Source organism: Periplaneta americana, chromosome 16, assembly GCF_040183065.1.
Source record: "Periplaneta americana isolate PAMFEO1 chromosome 16, P.americana_PAMFEO1_priV1, whole genome shotgun sequence".
Taxonomy (NCBI): Eukaryota; Metazoa; Arthropoda; class Insecta; order Blattodea; family Blattidae; genus Periplaneta; species Periplaneta americana.
Genome location: NC_091132.1, coordinates 163,728,103 through 163,748,044, shown reverse-complemented (window position 1 = coordinate 163,748,044; position 19,942 = coordinate 163,728,103). Strand labels below are relative to the sequence as shown.

General features: G+C 35.2%; 1 protein-coding gene across 2 annotated transcripts in view; it reads left to right on the top strand.

Moving 5' to 3' along the window:
- LOC138691725 (zinc finger protein 391-like) overlaps window positions 1-14,344 on the top strand; it is a 49,668-nt gene extending 35,324 nt beyond the window's left edge. For both annotated transcript variants that reach the window (XM_069814030.1, XM_069814029.1), the window contains exons 4-5: window positions 4,043-4,122; window positions 10,501-14,344. In XM_069814030.1, coding sequence (XP_069670131.1) covers window positions 4,043-4,122; window positions 10,501-11,467 — 1,047 coding nt within the window. In that variant the 3' untranslated portion in view covers window positions 11,468-14,344. The remainder of the gene's footprint in view (window positions 1-4,042; window positions 4,123-10,500) is intronic.
- The last annotated feature ends 5,598 nt before the right edge of the window (window positions 14,345-19,942 follow it).

Here is a 19,942-nt window from a genome sequence, read left to right as displayed (position 1 = left end):
AAATAATCGCTTTCTGCCATCTGTTTCAGTGACGTGTGGGCATTAGCACTGGATACACTATTTCTACTTGGAGTAATTTATTTGAGAGTTATTTTTTTACTAGACAGTAACTCTATAATTAAATCAGTCATTTCTAAAAGGACTTATCCAATTTCTTTTTGCTAAAATCAATTTAGAAAGCTATCATATTCTCACTTGAATACGTCTTTCTGATGATGGGCATTATTCAATGTGAATATTATGGATTTATTAATTTGTCCTACAGAATAATCTCTGTAATGTTGACAATCTAATATTTGAGGAGAAAAATTCGCTCTGGCGCCGGGGATCGAACCCGGGTCCTTGGTTCTAGGTACCAAGCATTCTGACCACTGAGCTACGCCGAATTCAATCCACAGGACCGGACCGAACCGAACCTTCCTCCTTCAGTGTATCCCTTTGTGGCCTGACTTCAAGTTAGGCATATATGTTGACGCATATATCTAGTGTCAACTGCCATTATACTAGGAGTGCACTCAGTTGAGTGACTTGTTTGGCCGGGATTCCGCAGTTATGATGCACTGCTAGCTATGAGAATATTATGGATTTATTAATCAAACTCAACTTAACTCACCTTACAGTTCCTCTTTCCATATGACAGCCAAGTTGTGAAGTACAGCATATGCCACTATTACATTTTTAGCTGTTCTTAAGCTTGTGCCTATGTTCTTAGTGAGGCATCGCACTAACTTTTATCGTGGAACATACCGTCATCGGACCATTCTCCTTCATCGAGGTGACAATCAATGGGAATGTGTATCTGGACATGTTGCAGAACTTGTGTTGTTGATCAACTCCCCAAGGATTGGTTTTTCAGCAACAAGGAGAATCCTTGCCTAGTCACCAAGGTCACCTGACTTGACGCCTAATCTTTCAGAGATTCATTTATGCAAGGTGTATAAGCAGAATACGAAGAGAACCACCTCAGTGCTAGTTTAGGTTTTAATAACTTTATTTACATTTTATATAGTAATGTATTATATTACATTATTTCAGTTACATGATACAAGTAAAAAGATTTGCAATTCTCCAGAAAAGCTACGCTGAAGAAGACATAATAAAAAATCGTCTCAATGTTGTTGCCCCCCCCTTCTAACTAATTACTAATATAACATACGAGAAGTCCAGGGAGAGTTATCGGAGAAATGGTGTTATATTGGTAATAAGTGAGAGTGCGGGAGCTATAACAGTGCATTACAGTATATAATTATCCAATTTAGTATGGTTTTGTGATTATGTCACTGAAAATATGGACATAGGTAATCCAGTTAATGTAATCTACACAGACTTCAAAACAGCATTTGATACTGTTGATCACTGTATATTGTTAAAGAAGCTTGCCAAATACGGGATTAGTAATTTTCTTATAAATCTATTTAGAAGTTACCTATTAAACCGCAAACAGTTTGTTGTCTTCAACAAATGTCAGTCTGAAGAATTTACTGTGACATCGGGGGTCCCTCAAGGATCAAATCTGGGTCCACTTTTATTTTTATTATTTATAAATGACCTACCGAACTCGATATCAAACTCACTATGTTTAATTTATGCTGATGATGTCAAAATTATTAAATCTTGTCCTGCACCTAATGACTGTTACTTGCTTCAGAGAGATCTAAACGAGTTACACAAGTGGTCACTGAAGAATAAACTGTATTTCAACTTAAATGTCATTATATGATATATACTAGGATAAAAAATTTATTTTACTTACAGATACTCAATGGGTGGGGAATTACTGGAAATGACTGACACGGTAAAATATTTAGGCATACGATTCACTTATAATATGGATTTTTCCAGCCATATACTTGAACTTGTGTCTCAGTCTCTGAAACTTCTAGGATTTATCTATAGACATACCACAAAATTCTCTTTTCAAGATAGTTTAACAATTCTATTTTTTTCATTAGTTAGATCAAAACTTGAATATTGCAGTACTGCATGGAACCCCTATCAAATTAAATATATTAACAAAATTGAGAGTGTTCAAAAAAGATTCATTAGATTTTTGTTTCTTAAATCATTTGGTTACTATCCCTTCTGGAATAATGAAAGTAGTATTTCGTACTCGTCTCTTTTGTCTCTCTTTAATTTTAAAAGTTTGCAACACAGAAGGAATAATATTGATATAAAATGCCTCCATAATTTATTAACAAGTTCTGTAAATAGTCATCTACTGTCTAGGATAGCAATACATGTACCCAGAGAGAACTGTAGGACCAGTAAAACATTTTATATAAACTATGCTAGGACATGTTATTGTAAGTAATCTCCACTTCTTAGAATCTGTTCCTTCTATATCAACTGAGCAATATTGACATCTTTCAGGATAGAGCCACACTCTTGAGAGAAATAAATACTGTTAGCTTTCGAAACACTCCATAAGTATTTTGCTAAGGAACAACTGGATAATACCCATGGCAGAGCAATGTCGATAGTCGATGTTACTCGCTGGCCACTAGTCACCAGGCCGTACCGGGCCGTGCCAAACAAAACACAATCGAAATGGTGGTAGTAAAATTCGCGACTATATTCTTAAATAATTCACTGCCTTAGTCAAGTGCAAGACTTCTGGCTTCTGTTGCATTCAAACAATTATAAAATACGATAATTTGGTCCAGGGAGCATCCGTTTTTGATGCAAAGATAATTTGTTTTGCTTGTTTCTTAAATAAAATTACGAAATGGCGTTCCTGTGCTTAATATTTAATAAAAAAAAAGAAATATAGCAAAACTGTTTTGTCTCGAGACTCTCATCTAAGTCACGTAATAGGTCACGTAATCTACTTTAATATATTTGCGCAAATATATCTTGTAGCTAACAGTGGTGCTATCTCTCAGTAATGTTCAGAACGAAGGAGGTAGAGAGAGAAAAGAAACAAATTTCTCCCTCCAACGACGCCACACACCAATGTCGTGTTCTTATGTTGGCAAGATTGTGTATTTACTTAAATTTGGTGCTAAACGTAACGGCACGGTTCAAAGATACCGTGGGAATTCTCCAGTTTAGCGCAATTATCATTACTAACTCATTCCTAATTCTGTTAACATTGCTGACTTAATGTACGTCTAGTCCCCCATCAGGTATTGTATTATTCTTATTAATCTGTGACTAGTTCTTTGCATTTCATCACTTGCTTTATTACTTTAATATAATCTAAGTTTTCTTTATACTGTAAATACTTTTCTTTTGTTTACCGAGATTTACAGGTAATATTTGCTTGATATCTTTTGTTGAGTAGTATTGGATTCTAACTGTTTAAATTTCAGTTTAAATTACCATTATTATATGTATTACTACTGTTATTTTCACTTTTCTCTACTCTGTAATTACATTGTTGAGTGGATTAAATAAATAAATAAATAAGTAACAGTACCCAAGTAACTATTAAACGATTTTTATATTGAAAACGTTAGTGCCCATGCGAATGAATATCAGCTGTTTTTAAGCCATTGGACAGTTTCTGCATCTTGTCAGATTTAAATCAAAACAATATCTTCCTCTGATTTTACATGGTGAGCATTTATTTCTCGATCCCTCTAAGCGGGACATGGTGTATAATGTCCTAATTTAAAACTCCGATTGATCTTGCAGCACACTATATTTCTTATTTATATTTTTCCAATTTAAAAATGGATCACTATCTATTCATTTAAAGTATTTAAGTGACTTGACACTGTTGTCTAGTTTTAATTACGGAATATTTAATATCAGTAACTGTCCTTCTTAGCAGTTCATTCACGCTGATTCCAACATCAGATGCACTCTGCTCTGAAAAACAGAACTTAATTTATTTATTTTAAATCGGAAATAGAGAAGAAGATTCATATTCTGTGCATAATCCAGCCTCATATACTTTTCTTTTTTTTTTTGTATGACGAAAATTGTGCGACTTGATATTAAAATTCATTAGGTGAATGCAAAGACCATTGTATGTTATTAGTTCAGAGCTCTTGAATTTGCCTTCATTAGTTTTCCCTGTTATCTTTATTATTTTCAGGAGGATCCAATATTTGGCATGGTGACTCCGGATAATGAGCTGGATGTAACTATGGAGGAATCTGAAGTCTTGACTGAGAGGTGAGTGTAGTTTGCAAGTGCTCAGTTTCTTCTGGCTGATGTAAGGTATGACATAGAAGATTATTTATTACTTGGTACCTTAAATCAAGAAAGAAACGAATGTTCTCTTCTGTAGTTGTCGAGAGCCATCACACGGATGACTGTGGTACTATTAGGCCCAATTGTATAAAACTCCCTGACTAAAGATCAACTTTGATCGAAGATCGAAAAGTAAACCGAGTTCAGACACTTCTTTTATTGTATAAAACTTTTCTGCGATCAAATTACCTTGGTTCAAATGCAATCTAAGTTCACGTGAAAAGGATTTGGCAACATCGCATAAACAGGTGAAATACGTGATGCGCGGACCGTGTTATACAGTTTTGTGCAGTGTTGCCAACTTAGCGATTTTAACTCTTTTTTTCAACAACAATTTCTTTTAACTTTTATATTGCTTAAATAGGGATTTAGTGACCTTTTTAGCACCCCATAGTGACAAAATTTAATCTTTCTTTGTTGATAATGAGAAATCTAGCGACTTTACAACTACTTTTTCGCGACTTTCCGTATTACACTCTGTTGGAGACGCTGTTTTTTTTTTTTTTTTTGCAATGTAAATAATGGCGGACAATAAGAAGAAGGTTGACTGTTCTCCAAGTTGTTATCATGTTATGGTGTTTGATACTGCTAAACATAATAAAGCTTTATAAAACGACAATTTTCGTTTAGTAATACAGTTAATTGAACATTTATGAATGTACCTATCATATCCATTAATAATTAATGATTGTTATAAACATAATATAATTATGGGTTATGTTATTTGATACTGCTGAACACGATAGAGCCTTATAAAATATAAGAATGTTTGTATATTAAGGCAAGAAATTGAAAGAAATATATATAAATGTACCTAACATATCTATTAATATTAATAATAATGGATATTTTACTTGCACAATCTGTCACTCGTATATTTCAAACAGAAAAGAAATAACTGAACTTGGATCATCTAACTTAATCGGAGAAATTTCTTCAGTCGAAGTTGACTTTAGTTTGAGACAAATTAATCTCAGATTAGACTTTATACAACACAAAATTCCAAGTTCAGCTGAAACAAGGATCAATTTAACCTCTGATCTAAGATTAAATGGTTTATACAATCGGGCCTTAGTGTTGCAAGTGGGACATGCCAAATAAGTGCAGAGTGTATAACACATGCCACAAGTAAACCTTGATTGGGATTCTGCTTTTGGAATATGGAATATATACAAGTAGTTTCATTTTACAGTTCTACCAAACTAATCAGAACCAACTGCCGGACCCTATACTTACTTACTTACAAATGGCTTTTAAAGAACCCGAAAGTTCATTGCCTCCTCACATAAGCCTGCCATCGGTCCCCGTCCTGTGCAAGATCAGTCCCATTCCGAGGCTTATTGTAGGGTTTCGTAACATGCTATTTTTTACGGTGATGGGTTGTTACCCCTTCGCCTAACCCCCAAGCTGGAGGACCGCCCCTTATCGGCTGTCCACGACTGCTTATTCAATATATTCGCAGCTACCCTCCATATCTGGAGGCCGTCTCCTCTATCCTCAACCTGAGGACGCGCCATGCCGGACCCTATATAACCATTAAACATTGAGAAACTTGAAACATATAAACATATTATTATTGTTAATGAGAATTGTTTGAAAAATATTTCCTTAGTCTCTGACATTACTAGGTAAGGAATTCCACAGTGAATTCTGAAAGGCAGTAGAAATTGTGAATGATTTGAAGAGAGCGATGCATAATTTATCGAAAGCTTATAGTTTGTCAAGAGAAGGGAAAACAACTGAAGGTAAACTGTCACTCTATAAGTACAATTTTTACATTTTCAAGTATCATTGCTCTCCAATAAAATTAGTAGCCAGGATTTTTTCGTTATATGCTGTCACTGATCCTTGGCTTTGAATCTATCCTTTCAGTCTACAGTGTAGTAAATCGATATGATGGTGAGCTTCGAAAAAAAACTTGGTGTAGCTGAATTGGGATTCTTCGAAGAATGTCCCATTGACCCCAGTTGATGTTGAAAGACATTTTTTCGGCTGACATTATTACATTGTTGAACAAGCACCACAATTTTGAGTGTTCTAATCTTGTGACGGTGTTAGTGTATTTACTGTAATACCAAGTATCAGAGCCTTCTTTAGTTACAAGCCGGAGCCATATCGGCAACACTGTAATTAACTGTCACCCAGAGGCCTACCATACAGTACACGTGTTTGTGCTAATGCCGATTTTCAATGTAAATTAATGTTACAATATAAGTGTGTGTCGATGGAATTATGTTCGCTGTCGTACCAAACGTTCATTGTTGATGCATTATAAACTAAATGCGTGTTGGTGTTAGAAAAAAAAAAAAACAAGACAATAAATGAAAATAAAATGGTTGCAGTCTTTGTCAATTTTTACGGTTATTGATGACAACGTAGCCTAATTGACTATTCAACTAAATATTAAATACTGTACTGTATAACTACATTTTTATAGTCTTATTTGTGGTTTGTGTGTATCAGAATTCTAGTCAAGTTGTTGGGTCTCGCCTGCCATTTCAATAAAGTTACGCCATTGGTTTTCAAGTTCATTGTAAAGAGCTGTTTTGTGATCCCATAAATGTTGCAGTTTTGTTGAAGATTCGGAATGATACTATACGCCAGAACTACCTATAATTTGTAGATGCATATAATCAGTTTGTTGGTTTTCAAGGTTTGTTTATTAATATTATTTATTTTGTAATAAATTAGGTATAAACATGTTTCTTTTCACTTCATATTTACAGAATTTAAAGTTCACTGAGTTTACGCTAATTGACACATACATGTACTTAATAGATAATGTTGCGTTTTGTTATGTACCATATTATATTGAAGGTATGTTTTTTTAATTTTCCATAGATTTTTTTTTTACTTAGTTTAACTGTATTTACATCCTCATACTTTTATTATAATAGGTATGTCAATAGTTTCTTCTGTTGACATTTTATTTTTGGCCTATTTGCATAATTTACATTCTTTGCTTGTTTTCTGTAGTTATATTTATTTAAAATTGTATTTTAAAAAGTTTATAACAAATAATTTATGATAACAGTATTTTATGGTGACTGGCCAGGTTCAAACTAAAACTGGCTTCCTGGACATCTGAAATATTTATAGAAAAGCACGACATAATCACATGAAATTAAAATGCATGTTACCCTACATCTTTCACGTCAGAGGTGAAACAACATTAAGCGGCAAAACATTGTCAATTTACTAGCCACAAATTTAACTGAATGGAACTTAAGATTACTGCGTAGGAACTTACGTCTTTATTGCATTATTGATTTTATTATCTTCGGTGCAAGGAATATCTTTTTTATTTATTTACTTTCGTACTATCAATAAAAACTTTTTTTTTTAATTATCTTAAGAGGCAGCCTTTGTATGTAAGTAGCCTACTTACGCCGTAGCTGAAGTATAGCTAATTGATTGCAATAAAATACTATTTTCGAACCCGTAATAATTTACATCACTAATCTGAATCTTGATCTTACCTTTGTGCATAAAGTAATATTGAAAAAATACACGTTACGTATAACGAAAGCAATGAGTAAACATAATATCACTTTAAAATCTCCCGCCTTCACTCTGCGGTGCCAAACCTACCCATGCTCTGGCTTGTAACTAAAGAAGGCTCTGCAAGTATGCATTTCAGTGACATGTTTGCTGTGAAAAATGAAATATTATTTTTGTCATTATTTCAGATGTTAAACGTTTTCTTAATCTTAAATTTTTCGTACACAGGTAGCTTAATTTATATCTCATCTATGCTATATATGTTATTTTATTCATATGTGTTTCGCTAGTTTCAGATGCAAGTAGAATACAATGTATTAATGATGTTCCTCTGATTTTCAGATTTTAGTGAATTTTAAGTACACAATAGAATTCCTCGTATCCGGCAACTGTGGGACAAAGCCAGTGCCGGATAACTGATTTTGCCTGATAATTGGAAAATACGTTTATAGGTTATGTAAAAACACACAGTTCTGCACAAACATTTTCTTCCATGTTGAAATTTAGTAATTTTAATATAGATCATTAAAAATAAAGTTTTGAAACACGTATAATGTTTTTTTTTTTAGTACTAAACACGGTAATGTACATTCATCAGCTCATAATCATTGTAAAATTGTATTTCATAATAGCGTAAAAATATTAAAAGTTTTCGTAACCTTATGACAGTTTTAAATGGCGGTCATGGAGTCATGAACAGTGTAGCCAACGTTGCAACTGAAGTAGCGCTCGATGTTTTCAGCGTAAGAACATTTCGCTTGCTTTTCGCGGAATCCATTGTGCAACAGCAGCGCTTAGCGCTGTAGGAACATAGAATTCACACTTTCGTATTTAGACTCATCCAACACCCCTTCGAAAGGGGTGAGTTCAAGTGTCAAATTGAAAGATATCGTCTTTGCGTATTGCTTCAAGTTCCAAGTGACAGGTTACCGATGCTATCCTCTACTTCAGGGGGCATAACGGTTTTTTTTGCTATGTTTTCACACGTGAACAGTGTAAAGAGTAAACACGATATGCGGCATGTGCGATCTACGAAAACCACTCACATATTCGTCAGACTCTTCTCTTTCGCAAGAATGGCTTCTTTTTTTGCCTAGCCAAAAGTGCCGTTCTTTTGGTATTGCCGGTTATTTTAGTGCCGGATACGAGGGATTTTACTGTACTTTCAAGAATTTTAGTATCTGTTTCGACGCATTAAACATACGCTTTCAGTGTTTTAGTAGTCGAAGTATACTGTTCAGTATGTAGATAAATTGATTATTTGTGGAACAGTGATACCATCCGACACTCTTTCTCCACTGCAAACTCAACATGATCCCGACAGTATTCGAACCAAGGTTACCAAGTGTAAAGCCATCGCTCTAGGCTTTAGGTTAACTGTGCACCAAGATCCGAACGCAAAATATATTATTAATAAATTTCTTTCGTCTTTTGTTATTTTGTCAACAGTAATCTCACTAGAGGTTTTGATTTATCTAGACAAGATCAAAACTCGAGTGGGATTTAATTGACTATTACACTTTTACTACGTCATACTACTTTTGACCAATAAAATCGTACGAAAGGACGTCTTTCAACCAATCATGGCCGCTTATCGCACAATTTTATCCCGTCCCTAGCATTTGTTTCATTTTATCTCGTCGGTAGCATCTGTTTAATTTTATCACTACCCTAGCATTTGTTTCTTTGTTTGCCAACATTTCAAACTGCATTGGTCTGGACGTCAAAAAAAAAAAATACAAACCACTCCAGTCGATACACAACACTTTCAAATATGACTCTCATTGGCATTCAAGAACAAGAATTAATAAATCTCACTGTTCATAGCTATGCATCTTCCCTGAAATCCTATTTACAAATATATGAAGAGCACCATTCGGAAATCCTGAATAAATTGAGGAATACACCATGTACATCAACGAGTTCCACTTCTTTTACGCACACGTCTAATATAACACCAATTGAACCACCAAAACATTCAAATTTGACAATTGTACTTTCAATAATTGTTCCTTTAAAATTATTAATGTTTATTATTTTATTTCAACATCGTTAATTAAAACTTTTCTTGTTTATTTCTTCATCCCCAAATTAAAACTTTTGTAACACTTGTTTATAATAGGTTGTTATAACTTCTGCGATATGATATTATGAATAGTCACGTATCAGAGATTGTTTAATACTAAGACTTATTGAAAATCATGTGTCAAGTGACGTTGATTCCTGGGATCCGGATAATTGAAGTGGAATGCAACTTTTTAATAAAAATGAATCTGAATCAACAAAGCCTTCTTGACTAGTAACCGACCACAGAGTCAATGAAGATTCCATAGTTGGCACAACTGATAACAAGAAAACAGCTAAACATAACACACTACTGCCATCTAGCGTAATGTTTGTAATTTAGAGATTGTACAATAATACATTTCAAGACGATTGTATTTTCGTAAGCCAATATTTTATTGTATTGGAGTACTTCGTTACTTCTAATCTTCATATATACTTTCTTCTAATTGTGTAATAGTCATTGTAATTGCGAACCTATTTTTCCGAGGCCTGCTTCATATTTTTCAACTTCAAAAGATTCACCACTACTTGTGTCTCTATTTACTCCCCAGTTTCTGTATGTTGTCTTAATGCTCCAACCTGACATCTAACATCCGAGCTAAGCGATATTCCTAGCGAAATATTCTATGATATTTCTTTACATATTTCTCGTTCCTCGTAATTTTATGACAGCAATGTTGATAACGTCTGTTGCAGCGATGATTCTTCCACTAAAGATAAATCTCTTTACAGCTCTTTTAACACCAGCGAGAATGAAATACCACTAGTGGACTTCACGAAACCAGAAAATTGTTCCTCAGAGTATCCTGTCACAGAAAGTACACCTCAACTCCAGTTTTACGATCAAATTTTTAGAAGAGAGAACAGCGTGGAATCACAGTCGGTTTGTTACACGGATGAAGGTTCCTGTAAGTGTGAAGTTTGTGGCAAATTGTTACAGACCGACCAAGAGTATTTACTGCATTTACGGACTCATACCGCTGAAAGGAGATTTCAATATGATACTAGTGGGAGGTATGTTGTAGGTTCAGAACATTTCAAAAGCCATGTACATACTCATACAGGGGAGAAGCCATTCAAATGCGATGTGTGTGGAAAATATTTTGCACGTTCATGGGATTTTGTAATTCATAAACGTACGCATACTGGCGAGAGACCATTCAAGTGTAATGTTTGTGGAAAATGTTTTATGAGTCCAAGTCACTTGCGAAGGCATGCAGGTATTCATTCTGCCGATCGGTCTGCAAAATGCAACGTTTGCGGGAAATGTTTTGTGAGATCTAATCCTCTAACAATGCACACATGTACACATTGTGGTGTAAAGCCGTTCAAATGCGGTGTTTGTGGAAAAAATTTTGCACGTTCTGGTGATCTCACAGTGCATGCTCGTACGCATACTGGAGAGAAACGTTACAAGTGTGAAGTTTGTGGGGCAAGTTTTGTACACTCGAGTAATATGAAGAGGCACACACGTACACATTTTGGCATAAAGCCATTTCAATGCGATGTTTGTGGGAAAAATTTTGCACAATCGGGTGAACTCACTCTGCATATTCGTACTCATACTGGTGAGAGACCATTCAAATGTCAATTTTGTGGGAAATGTTTCGTACGCTCAAGTCTTTTGAGAAAGCATACTTGTACGCGATCTAGCGTGAAATCACCCAAACGTGACTTGTCTGGCAAATTTTCTGCATAGTCGGGTGATCAGACAATGCATCCAGGTACGCTTTCTAAGAACAAAGCATTCAAATGAACTGTCTGTGTGGAAACATTTTCAAGAAGAGCACGTTTCGATGGCCATCTTCAGTTTCAAGTCGGAGCATGGGTAGATTTGGCAACGCTGAGTGGAGGCGGGCAGAGGAGAAATAAAGGCATGATGTTTGACGTTTTAGCGCTTTGATTTCGTTGTCACGTGTACATTTTCGACATCAATTGATACAAAACTAAGTGCATATGATCAAGATTCAGTGTATTGATGTACGTAATTTATTACGGAATCCGAAATGGTATTTTATTTGTGTTCCAGAATACCGTGTAAGTACAGCCACTTATAACTTTAAAAAATTAAAATTATACGTGTTTTTTATTGAAGGCACAAGGTAAAATAAATAAATACTTAAAGAAATGTTACTTGTACCAAAAATTAATAAAATAACGTACTTTCGCAATACCCTATTCCAATCAATTAACCTAACAGTAAATTGACAATGTTTGCCGCTTTATGTTGTTTCACCTCTGACGTCAAAGGTCTAGGATATCATATACATTTTAATTTCATTTGGTTATCTGTCGTTCTTTTCTATAAGTATTTGAGATGCCCAGGAAGCCAGTTTTAGTTTGAACCTGGCTAGTCACCATAACAATACTGTTATCCTAAATTATTTGTTATAAATTTTCTAAAATATAATTTTAAATAGTCCAAGACCAAGTATAAAAATCTATGAAAAATGAAGAAACATTTCTTCAACCTAATACGAACAAAACACGTCATTATTTATTAAGTATGTACCAATTAGCGTAAACTCAGTGAACTTTAAATCCTGTAAATACGAAGTGAAAAGAAACATGTTTATAACTAATTTATTACAAAATAAATAATACATAAACCTTGAAAACCAAACTGAGTGTATGCATCTCATATAGCAGGCATTCCAAATCTTCAACAAAACTGCAACATTTATGGGATCACAATACAACTGTTTACAATGAACTTGAAAATCAACGGCGTAACTTTATTGATATACCAGGCGAGACCCAACAATTTGGCTAGAATTCTGATACACTACAAACCACAAGTAAGACTATAAAAATGTAGTTTATACAATATTTAATATTTAGAAGAATTGTCAATCACCTTGTCATTAATAATAACCGTAAAAATTGCTAAAGACTGCAGCCATATTTTCATTTATTGTCTTGTTTTTACCGCCAACATGCACTTAGTTTATAACACATCAATAATTAACGTTTGGTATGACCGCGAACATAATTCCATCGACACACATTTATATTGTAACATTAATTTACATTGAAAATCGGCATTAGCACCAACACATATTCTGGATAGTAGGTCTCCGTTTGACAGTTAATTACAGTGTTGCCGACGTATGGCTCGGACTTGTAACTGAAGAAGGCTCTGCCATATACGTTTGTATGCATGCTAAAAGTATTTGGTGTAAAGCTTGTAGAAATTTTTTCACATATTTTAAACCTCTAGCTGAGGTATTAAATCCCTTATTTCAGAAACCAGTCAAACGCCAAAACAATAAAAAATGAGTTAAAGGCAGCATAACGTTCTATGAGGGTACGACATCGCTTGGCTGGTTTCTGCAGTAAACTACAGGTACCTTTTGTGTTAATAATTTTGTGACCAACTGATTGAAAAAGTGTTTTGTGGTTAGCGTAGTGGTAATTTTAATAGTAACAATAGACCTATATCGTAGTTAAATGTCTCAAAGTTCATAAGACGAACCTTTACCTAAAAGGAAACGAGGAGTGGTAAACGAAAACGCTTATAAACGTAATACTATTATCAATGCAAGGGTAAAAGGAGAAGGCTATGTTTCTTATTCTGGCGGGGAAGTACCTCAGAAAACCAAGCCCGACATTCTCACTTGTAAGTGCAATGCGAAATAGTATTTAAACATTAATGAGGAAGTGATAAATAAAACATGAAGATTGAATTTACACAAGTAAGGTCAAATTCAACAGTGTTCGTAAATGAGATATTAAGCATACAAGGAAATAATTTATTACAGTTGTATTGACACTTTTTGTAAAATTAAATTAAAATTAATATAATCAGTTAAAAACCAGACATGTTTCGGAGGAATGCTCCTCCATCTTCAGTGGCAATACCACGACGCTGGTACAGATGTTCGACCGCGTATCGTGGCTTAAAGGAGTGATATTGCCACTAAGATGGAGGAGCATTCCTCCGAAACATGTCTGGTTTTTAACTGATTATATTAATTTTAATTTAATTTTAGAAAAAGTGTTCATACAACTGTAATAAATTATTTCCTTGTATGTTTAAAACATGAAGACATTTTCATTCTCTTGAAAATAAAAACTCCCAAGATACCTATATTCAGACTTTGGTTGAGGTTACTGAAGTTACGGGTATAGGTAAAAAACAAACTCCAGAGCAAGAGTTGGCAATGAAAATGTTCATGAAGGCACTTTTCAAAGATCTCATTCTTGTAATTATAATTTAAGGACTGATCGTGAACTGAAACACGTTTGCAAGAATGTGTTTATGAAAATCCATGGTATTTCACATAACGTATTAGGCGGAATTTGTCAGTTATTGCTTGAAAATACTACCCCTAAAGATATTATACATTTCCTTAATACGAGTTTTATAACAAAATCCTAAACAATTCGAGAATTATGTCATAAAAATACGTTTGCACTACTTTTTATTGCAGAAACCAGTTAAGTGAAAAACATTTTCGTATTTTTTACAGCTCAGTTAAAACGTACAAAATAATTTTCCTGAGATAAAAGGTATTAAAACATGTACTAATTTCAGCAAAAAATATTAAAACCACTACCAAACCATTTCGTCTGATGCTACACAGTTTTTTTTTTTGTATTTTCCCACAATTAGCTAACTTGGTGCTTGACTGATTTATGAAATAAACGAATCAATTGAAGACTGTGTAGCTCTTCTGCTGTTTTTGTTTTTCACTTTAATTAGTCACTGGTAGAGCCAATTTAATGTTTCTTAAGGATGTTATTTCACCGCATTCACAACCCCATTCCTCCTTTTTTTTTTTTTTTCAATTCTCAATCGTTATTGCTTTTTAAATACATGTTTACGGTAAGTGCAGGTCAGTTTTGATCCACAATGTTAGAAGTAGTCCCTAAGAGACAGTAATGGCAGAAGTTACGTTTTTTTGCATGATAATCATAATATATTAATTATGTGAACTTTCACATTATTTTATAAATTAAGATTTCTTTGGCAATGGATGTTATTATTTTGGTATTTCCTCTTGTAATGTCTCATCGAACAAACCGGAATACGTATATGCATTCAAATATGAAGAATTATATCTGAATTTTCACAACATATTTCCTTCTGGGGCTACTGACTCCCATGGGGTATAGTTACTTTCTGAAATAAATATTTAGAAAAACAAAAATTCTGATAGGCACTATAGGGACCATAATACAGTCTACTGTAGTATGAAATCCTGATTTCAATTAGCGTTTTATCTATAGTGACATATTCGGAACATCAATAGTTGGATTTGCAATTTTCCAAAAACATTTTGAAATATACTATTTCTGAAATTGCCGCTAATCTGTCACCATTTTACAAGTCAAGTAGACCTAACCTTACTACTATGCATTAGTTTGCTTAGGAAACTTTAACTTTATAATTACTGTAATTAAATTATTTTAAACTTATGTGTAAGATCAATCGCTGCCGGACAAAAGAGTTATTCCATCCAGGATGCAGAAGCCATACTTCAGTACCACGTGCTTACGTGAACAACTACGAACTCAAGTGACGCCAGCTTGTTACAAGAACAGACTATCTCGGTATTACTCTTGGTATTCATCCGCGTTCATAGTAAATAACAAAATATAAAAGTAGCTCCTCTTTTACATAGCGTTTTACACACAAGTGAAGTTATATTTTTCATCGTATTTAACAACTAGAATTCAATTTTTTATTTTCAAATGATACAAGGTTATAGTTTCCAAATACGGAACTATATTTTACTGCGTCGTGTGAGTGTTTCGACTGGGAGCCAATCACGGGTATGACAGCAACGTGCTTGTGTTTACATTAGGATTTTTCTTACAGTGAAGACAGGATACGTATTGAGCTTCGTGACTGTATATACTACACTGTGGCCTAAATATGACAACACACCCGGTAAATTTTCTTTAAAGTACTCTGTGATATGTGTGGAATGCACTGCATAACATTTTGTGGGTATTTGTGCCCTTATCGGATGTTGAGACGTCATTTTTGAACTTCCTGCGCTATGGATTTTTAAATCACACGCCCACATTTATCGGTTTTCAGTAACTTCATTTTTTTTTTTTTTTGCTACATTACCAGACAAGAATGGATATAATTTCTGAACTAGATGGAATTTAGAACACTCATTCTTTAGACTATTAGGAAACGTTTCTCTGTAACAGAATTTTGTTAATTGATTTCATTTTAAAAATACGACCGCTTGTTTGCAAGAAAGGAAATCAGAAAATTGTTACTAAATTTTAATTGTTTATTTTACAAACGTAGGGACTAATATCAAAATTCTGTTACAGACAGTTTGTAGAACATGCTTTTGCAAATACATTCCAAAAAAAAAAAAGTTTGAATCTATCTTTAAAAACGGTTTAGGGTAGATATATCGGTTTTAGTACAATCCTGCATTAGGTATATATTTTTTCAAATTTGGGCCCCCAAATATTTTCTTTTTTTAATATGTATTTTTGGTTGAGTTTCTACAGCTATGAGCTCTCTACATACAAAAAATTCATATTTTACACCAAATACGAAAAAAGATTTAAAAATACCATCCTCTCCCATTAAACATTTTATGATAACTCACCAGTGAGGCAAACATTTCGCTAGTCACCATGGAGGAATTGCAGAAGCGCAATTAAATATTCGGATTTTTTTTCCATTCAAGTAAAAATTAATTAGACCTAGTAACAAGAAGGTGGACACCGGCGTAGCTCAGTCAGTAATAGGTTTGCCTGCTGTTCCGGAGTTGCGCTCAGGCATGGGTTCGATTCCCCCTTGGGCTGATTACCTGGTTCGGGTTTTTCTCAGGTTTTTTTTTTTTCAACCAGAAGGCGAATGTTAGGTTACTTGTGGCGAATCCTCGACCTCATCTCGGCAAATACCATGTCTTTACCAATTCCATCGACACTAAATAACCAAGTAGTTGATACAGCGTCGTTAAATAACCAGAAGAAATGTGGTTACAACAGCGCACTAGAATATACTGGCAGGCATCAAAAGATTTTTATTTTGAAAGTATTTGTACCTGCAATCTAAAGCCACGTGTTTATCATATATATATCACAGAAAAGAAAGAAGCTAAAGAAAATTTTGCCTTCTTAGATGTAGCGTTCCTGGAGAATTACCACTAATATTTACCTATGTTATAGTCGTTTAACCATACTACATAACTGTGGAACGTGAGACTAAAATGGAAGGTGAGGCTAGAATTTATTATTATGGTTAATGTAACAATGCAGCCCTACAAATACCACCTTTATTATACAGGGTGTTTCAAAAATACGGGGCATAATTTCAGGTAAGTATTTCCCACATGCAGACAATCAAAATAGTTCATTACAACATGTGTCCGGAAATGCTTTATTTCCGAGTTATGGCCTTCACAACATTGAAATTCACCGGAACGATTTTCTTTCCGCAGGTCGTTGCCGTCAAAGGAGACATTAAGAGGACACTCTGACAGTTCATTCCGAGGCGAAGATTACATTCAGTGTTGTGTAGGCGTTAGACTGTGTGACATGTATTTAAATCAAGAGCTGGCAGAGATACACTTCATGTACGGTAAGGCGGACGGCAATGCTGCGCTGGCTCGTCGTTTGTACCAGGAGAGGTACCCACAGCGACAATGTCCAGATCGGAAGACATTTGTACGTCTCCATTACCGTCTGTGCGAGTATGGAAAATTTAACTCTCCTGGTTTGGGAAGGGGACGACCAAGATCTACAACTCCAGAAGTACAGGAGGAGATTCTGGAGGCTGTGAACATGACTCCTTCTATCAGCACACGAAGGGTAGCGTTGCAAGTCAATGTTCCTCATAGACTGTCTGGAGACTGTTGAAAGAGTATCAATTGTATCCTTATCATTTGCAACGTGTACAGGCCCTGTCACCAGCAGATTACCCTTCACGAGTTAGGTTCTGTCAGTGGTTCTTGCAGCAGTGTGGTGTAAATCCGAACTTTCCTGCCTTAGTATTATTTACAGATGAAGCACAGTTCACACGAGATGGCATAACAAATTTCCACAATCAGCATGTATGGGCGTATGAAAACCCACGTGCAACTGTTCCATCTCATCACCAGGTGCGGTTCTCCCTCAACATGTGGGCCAGTATCATTGGTGATCGATTAGTTGGACCCCATGTACTTGTAAACAGACTTACGGGGCAGGCGTACACAAACTTCCTGGAAAACACCATACCTCATGTTTTAGAAGACACTGCACTGATCAATCGTCAACACATTCCCTTCTTGCATGATGGCGCTCCTGCACACTTCAGTCGTACGGCTCGCCGGTACTTGGATCGAAGGCTTCCTGATCGATGGATAGGTAGAGGTGGCCCAATTGCTTGGCCTCCGCGCTCACCTGATCTGAACTCTCTCGATTTCTACTTGTGGGGCCATTTAAAATCATTGGTTTATTCGTCTCCTGTGCCTGATTTGGAATCCCTTCGGAATCGAATTGTGGCATGTTCTGAGGACATACGCAATACTCCTGGAGTTTGGGATCGTGTTCGCAGGTCAATGAGACATCGATGTGAGGTCTGTATTCAAGCAGGAGGTGGAAATTTTGAACATCTTCTGTAATGACAACGACCTGCGGAAAGAAAAACGTTCCGGTGAATTTCAATGTTATGAAGGCCATAACTCGGAAATAAAGCATTTCCGGACACATGTTGTAATGAACTATTTTGATTGTCTACATGTGGGAAATACATACCTGAAATTATGCCCCGTATTTTTTAAACACTCTGCATATGCTGCCAAATGAAACATTACATAATATCGGTAACATTTAAGTTAAATATTTGTATTTTTAAATTCCGCAAATAATCTCAACTGTGTCTGATTTCATCATAATATGTTTTTTCTGAGTTCTGTTTCTTCTCTGCATTGTCAATGGACTCATAAGATGACATTCTCCAATATTAATTCAAAACAGCTGATTTCCCGCATTTCGTAGTGAGATATTACTCCCAATCGCCCACTAGATCACTGCTCTACTAGTGATAAGATGATTCAAACGCAGGTCTCTCGTCGTCTTCATCACTGGCAACTGGAAATCGCCTTTAATCACTGGATCATTGGTTAAAATCACCGTGATCGAAAATGAGCTGTCACTGCTTCACAGGTGAGTAAAATATCACGTTTTATCCCATCACTAACTATGGATAATTTGGCGGCCATACCAGTATAACGTTTCTTTCCACCGTTTCAAGCTTATGGCCGGGGTTGACTCTGACTTTGTATTCAACAACTGTTTATTTATTTAATTTCATTTACTAAATATAAAGCTTCTGCCCGCATACATAGCAAGTTTCCAAAATCGATTCGAATGTGCGTTGGAATGTTATCTATTGAGAAGCATGTGAGCTGTCTCATGCCGATAACGTATTTCAAGAGAAGTCCGAGCGATGTGTGCTCGAAGCTATGTGGGAGCTGTTTGGGCAGAGGGAGGGTACTCTTTTGAACGACTCCTCAAAAGGACCGAGAGTCAAGGAAATGACTCGCATCAATGAACGATTCCGACTAATCTCTACTTGTAACTTTTATTTCGGAACTGTTATTTATTTATTCCACTCAACAATGTAATTACAGAGTAGAGGAAAGTGAAAATAACAGTAGATAATACATATAATAATGGTAATTTAAACTTGGAACATAGTATTTTGCCAAAACCGGAACTGTTCCGAGAAAACAATAACTTTGCCCATCACTAGTTGGCTATGTTTAGTAAGGGAAATTTATCACCATATTCACAGCAGTGTTGCCATCAGGACGGAAATTCCGTCAAAAGTGACGGAATTTCAGTGTAGCGGACTGGAAATGGATGACTTTGACGGGTGACGGATTTTCTGGCGGAAATTACGATTTACATTGTCCTTTCACTTTTTTAGCTGCTGTCATGTATAATTGTTTAATTTTTGGGGGAGCGTAGACCAACAAAGCACATCAACTATAAAACTAGAGGCAGGTGATGTAGATGAATAATTAATTTAATCAAGATTGTTAAGGAAGTTGCGTTAATATTTGCTTTTATTTGTATATCTATAGATATATTGAGTGAGTGTTACTTTTTACTTATTTTGAGGGATTCTGACGGATTTTCTAGGCGATATACTGACGGGGATACAATGTATGTGTTGTCGTCACTGATTCACGGCATCATGGATATC